At 43.7% G+C, this 6,000-nt stretch overlaps 1 protein-coding gene across 2 annotated transcripts in view; it reads right to left on the reverse strand.

Moving 5' to 3' along the window:
- Positions 1-3,370, reverse strand: part of LOC311494185 (thymocyte selection-associated high mobility group box protein TOX-like) — a 74,111-nt gene extending 70,741 nt beyond the window's left edge. For both annotated transcript variants that reach the window (XM_084553097.1, XM_084553096.1), the window contains exon 1: positions 2,634-3,370. In XM_084553097.1, coding sequence (XP_084409223.1) covers positions 2,634-2,738 — 105 coding nt within the window. In that variant the 5' untranslated portion in view covers positions 2,739-3,370. The remainder of the gene's footprint in view (positions 1-2,633) is intronic.
- Between the last annotated feature and the right edge of the window lie 2,630 nt (positions 3,371-6,000).

Consider the following 6,000-nt stretch of genomic DNA (forward strand, 5'->3'; position numbering starts at 1 on the left):
ATGTTTGTCCAACAACACTAATGGGTTTTAGAAAGCGGTCATAGTAGTTATTATTAACACAGTTAGGTGAAAGAACGAATGTGCTCAGAATGACGTGGGATCAGACGCATGCACACGGACAGTTATGAATGAGACGAGCTGAGGCTCCAACAGAGCTGAACAGCGTGACAAAGGTTGAAAGCACAACAGCAGCACGTGTTCCCAAACTCGCTAATTACTCAAACGCAAGCTCGTGTCCGCAGCTCGGGGTTTCGCAAATACACAAGGCTACAAAGCTCAAACACAAACACGCGCTCGTTTTTATCTAATTAAACTTCTGTGTGTGGCTCAAATTAACACAATTAATTTCACTCGTGATAGGAGGAGAAGTGTTTTCTCAGAGTGTAAATTGCACTTTCTTTTTTCTTTTTTCTTTTTTTTTGGAGCAGCCAAAGAGGAATAATGGTGCTGAATCTCATCTGGTGCTTCTTTTTATTCAAATTATATTGAGTCTTTTCCAATAACATTATCCCAGCAGAATACACTCGCGCTGAACTGGGAGCCAGCAGATCCACTGACAAATGCGGCTACAAGCGACGACATCCACATGAATATGCAAAGCAAGCCCTTAAAAACAATAATGCTATGATTAGCACTTTGCTTCCTTGTAGCTTGGACAGAACCCGAAACTGGCCATGTGAGGCTGCTGCCGGGGATGATGAGCAGAAGGCAGATCTGATCTATGGGTACATCACCTACGTAACAAATCAGAAGCCTGCTTTGTGCCACAGTCGGTCTGACAAGCGTTTCAGGGAAGGAACTTGACCTTTGTGCACCGTGTTAACAGGACACCAAATGATCCCTGCTGCTCCCGGCCTAATTTGCATCGCTACTGAAGCTAGTTAGTGTTACACGTGTGATGATGGCAAATTATACCACCCCCTGTGGAAAGAAAGAAAAAATCCCAAGTAAAGGGAGAAAGGGGGTTTTCAATAATTCAAATGAACACTTGTAATTTTTGAGGGGCGCCACACTTTTGTGTCGGCGACAGTGGCTGGTGTCACTTTCTCCCCCGCGAAAGCTCTTTATATCGTCTCATTTTCTCGTGGCTTTGTTTCCAGGATTCACGCGGCGTGCGGATATCAGCATATTCTTGGGATTATCCGCATGGAGGATGATCCTAATTCATCTGACCTACAAAAAAAAAAGATAGCCCTGCGCGGAGAAGACAGTTATACGAGCCTGTTTGTGTGTCACAGGTGTAAACCTGCCTTATCAGTGAACGTTACAGGCAGACCCTATTTCAGTTGTGTCCGAATAAAGCTGCGCCCTGAGCGTTCTGTCTCGTGCACTTGAACAAGTTTTGTGCAACAACGATTAACGACTTCTCTTTCTTTTAAGCTTAAGTGGGAGACGATCTTTTCAGTTGATTACAGGAATGTTCCGTTCAGTCACAGATATTTTCCATTGCCCACACAGCGAAAGGCAAACATCCCCAACTGTCTTTTGCATTATTCCACTCATTCTCATGACTTTCATCTGATACAGTCAAAGTACCATCTTTATCTCGTAAGAACTACAGCTGCAGGTCAGCCTCCTGAGCCTGACGATCTGTAGCCCTCCAGCTATGGTGAGTGACAACAACAAACTCCAATTCAGGGACTGCAGATGGCTGGCACGCTGCTAACACTAGTGGAAGCTGTAAGTCTGTTAATTAAACACTTTAAATTTGTTTTCCTAGCATCTCCACGGAGCCTGTCTTGTGTTTGTGGCACTCCTCGGTGCTTTAGGTCTAATATCCTTTTCGTGGCGTTCTTGTGGCTCTCAGGTTAATGCATTTACATTTAAATTGTCCTTACAGCAGCACAGCATTAGTTGCTTTTTTTATTATTATTTCGGGAGGGCCGGTTTATTTATTTTGGAAAATGTCAAGCTGCGAAACACTCGTACGTTGTTTTAAATGCCACCTGCGCTCCTTCAACGGAGGCAGAGCAGGTCACAAGCGGAAAGCCGCGGGGTGTCAAAAAGTGAGGGAGAGAAAAGAGTGATACTTGAAGCAAGGCAGACTCTGTGCGTTCTCGTTGCAAAGTAATTAACAGTACATTACTGGCACACATCCATTTAATCGTTGAACTCCCCGCGGAAAACCGTGTAAGCTATAAGAAATCATTGAGAGGGAAGATCATGTTGGATCAGAGAGCAGAGTGGGGCAGTATGGATTCTATACAGCCTTTGGTATTTCACATCGGGTGGGACACTTAATGCCAGCTCTGTGCGAAAACACAACTGCACAATCGCACCGGGAAAATAACATAATGTCCATGTTTGCAAGAGAGAGAGAGAGAGAGAGAGGGAGAAAAGTTGCAGTATACATTTTGTTTCAAAGGGAAAACAGAAAGATTGCAGGATTCAGCTTAAAGTATCTTTTATATAATTAACTGTCATGTCCCGAACTAAATTAGAACCACACCATCCTGGTCCAGGTCACTTTACTTGCTGACACTTGACGGTGTTTTTGTGTTTTAGGAGCGCTGTGTGCGTTTGGAGCAAGCGTGGCTAAAAAACGCGTCCAAAACACGCGTTTGCATACGCGTGAAAGGCTCCGGGCTGTAGAGAGACAGGTGAAAGCGTTTTCTGTGCGGAGCGTTATTTACCTTGTTCGAGTGATAATAGTCCAACGAGCTCAGACAACTTGGATCAGTCGGTAGAGAGCATGAACCCACATTTGCCGGGGGCGCAGGGTAAAATCTCACGTCCATCTCAGGCTGTGCGAGACTGAAGGCATGAAATCACTTTCAGCGTCTTTGGCTCACTATTGTCTCAGCAAACACAACGCCAAAGCGGGAGAGACAAAAAGAAGTGGGGGAGTTTTACTCGGTACACACTCTTCCCTCACATCCGTTCGCGGCCGAACTTCGGCACCAACTCTGGTGATGCGCAGTCCTCCTCAGAGCCCCGCACCAGGATGCGAAACACTCACCACTCACTCAAAACGGAGAGAACAAATTCATTGATACGCACGTGTTGGCTGAAAAGAAAAAACAAAAAACAAAAAAAGAAAAAAAAAGAAAAACAAAAAAACAATGCAAACCTCCAACTTAGATCCTGTCTTATGAGATAGACTCGGACAGAAACGTGCAGCCTCTGCTTTTCCCACTGCTCTCAGGACTCCACACAGGCTTTGTTATGGAGGTGCATATTCTTGCATTGGTTCCAGTACAGAAGTGGATGGACTTCCCTCTGCCATGCGACCTCTGCCGATAATAAACGGGAAAGAGGAACGGAGGGAGAAGGGGGAGGGGAGATTGGTGGCTGCCTTGGCAACCGCTCTCCTTTCTGCAACTGCGCGCTTCTGATTAGCTGGAAATGTAGTAGTGTGCACGGCCGTGCATTATAAAGCGCACTCTGCTTCCATCAGAGCTTCATAAAGGCTTCCATTTGGGTTATTGTGCCAAGGCGGATGGGAGGAGGTTGCACAGAGCCTTCGCTATAGTTTCACCATGTTTTTATGTATTTTTTATTGGTCGTTTGGCTGTACAGTCTGAAAAGCTCCCAGAGCAACTTTGTGATTTGTGATATTAGGGTAAATACATTTAAATATACATATATATATAACACCTGATTATATAAAACCCACCACAGCCCCCCAAAAAAGTGTAAAAGCAGAAGTAGACAACTAATTCATTATTTTGCAGACTATGAATAGGTGTTAGGTCAGTTAGTCATATCAGTAATCGTAAGTTGTTGCTTGCGTCGCCTGTGTGCTTGTGCAGTATTTAAAGTGTGTGGTAAACGAATTAAAAGAAGCACGAAAAGCTTTGAACAATGCAAAGCAGCACACTCGCCACTGTGAGCCCTTTCTGAAGTGAGTAAGATAGGGTATTCTCGGGGTGGAATATGTACAAGGAGGTTCAATCTTGTATCGCCGTACAGTTGCAGATGTGTGTGGAGAGAATCTGGGGCTGTGAGGGCTGCCTCTGACAGCTCGCTGAATGTGATGGATAGCGCACCCTTGCCCTGTGATGTGCATGCACATTTGATGTTGAAATGGCCTATCCATGGGACCATTGTCTTTCAATCATGTCAAGGCAAAGTACAGAACAGAGCACATTTTCTGCTGCCTGGCGTTATTACTATGCCACAGTTTACAGCACAATCCATATACACGTACCCTCTGCCTGCACAGAAATGTTTCTCCGCCTCCTGATCCGTTTTAAAGCCACCTAATTTGATCCGTTTTTAGGCCGCATCTGCATTAAAATAGTGATAATATAAACCTTTTATCTGTCTTTCATAGCGTCGCAGGCAGGCTTTCATTAGGCAAACCTGGATGTGAATAAAGGGGCATGTAACGCAGAGAAGGGTGCAATTGTTTTCACACAAACCGTGACAGCAGCATCTGCCCACCGCTGCAGTTCTTACGTTTTTCCGACCTTGTGGAAATTCAAAAAGCCGCTCATTATTTCAACAGGTCTATTATGTTACAGTGCAGCCTCTGTGTTTTTACGGCGCGGGCCTTCACTGGTAGGCACGTCCTGCCACCTTCCCCGGGCCCGGCACACACAGGGTTAACCACATGGCTCCGTGCCATGGCTTCATGGGAATGGAATGTGGAGTGCTGTGTGTGCAGGGCTCCTTTCCCAGCATCCCTCACTGCCCAGGCGCATGCTAATGATCAGTATTATTGAAGCACAATTGATGGGCTAGCAACCAAACAAGAGAAACTAATTACTACTAAGGCTTTATTGTCCTTTAATTACTGAAGCTCTATGGCAATTAGTGCCGCACAAAGACGCAGCCCTACTTTAATCTCAAATAAAAATGCGATGCAGATGAAAAAATTTGGAAGATGAAAGGTAGATAAGATAATTTGGCTTTCGGAGCGTTTCTGCAGAAATGATGCCTGATTTGAGTAAAGCGGGGGACAACAAAAGAACTGCTGAGGGCTGCGCTAATTTAAACCGAAAAATCATCTCAAAACAGATTCAGCGTGTGATATTTCTGTGACCTTGGATGGATGAATCATAAACGAAAAAGTGAAGGCTGAATACCTTTTTGCAAGTTACAGTTTAAAAAAATACAAAAACGTCACGTCATTAAGTGATGACTTACAAAGTTGGCATTTAGATAGAAAGAGTGATTTGTAGAGTAGCACACAGTACGTCGAGGGGCGTCACTGGCTTTTTTAAATCCATTTGTGCTCTCTTTCCTATGCTAAGCAAACAGTTCAGAGCTCGTGTGGGAATGCTGAAGTGAAACATGTATATCATGCAACGTGCAAACTGAGAACTTTGCATGCAAACGTTTTCTTAATTTTAAAAGTGTGATGATCTTTATGCCCCACCGACGCTCTTTCAAAATGACCGTACGACATACAGTAGCTTATACGTGTCCACGAGAGCCTCTACAAATCTATGCCTGCATTAACAATTAAGTCACAGATCTGCACAATCTACATCCCATTCACCAAATGCCATTCAAGCCTCTCTGTCTACAATCATATATATACATAACTGCTGATGAATTTCAATCGCGAGCCACTCAAGCACAATGCAAGTGGATTGCAGTGGAATGCAAAAAAAAAAAAAAAAAACTAGATGAGGAGCATTAGAGATATTTCTGATCTGCACCAGCTGACAAATAACAATAAAACTACACTAAAGTAGGAGTAAGTTATTCATAACATTTGTGGTTAATAGTTTCTAGATAATATCAAAGTTATTTATGTACTTTTAATATTTATTTAAATATGCATCTTTGAAATAGAAACTTAAAACCACAAAACAAAAAGAAAGAGAAAGTGCAGTTGTTGTTAAGTCTGAGGGCACAGGGTAGCGCCTGGTAGCGCGTCTGTGTTTCCTTTAAACATAGACTAGTAATTTAACTATTAAACTGTTGATATGTGGCAGCGCAGCAAAGTTCAGTCCCGTTTCTTGCACTGAGGACTCTTAACCAGCTCACGCAAGCAGCACTGCACAAAAGAAGGCAATTGCACAAAGTTTTAGCACGGGAGAAAGTTTT

The sequence above is a fragment of the Chelon labrosus genome (genome assembly GCF_963514085.1).
Source record: "Chelon labrosus genome assembly, chromosome: 10".
Lineage (NCBI taxonomy): Eukaryota > Metazoa > Chordata > Actinopteri > Mugiliformes > Mugilidae > Chelon > Chelon labrosus.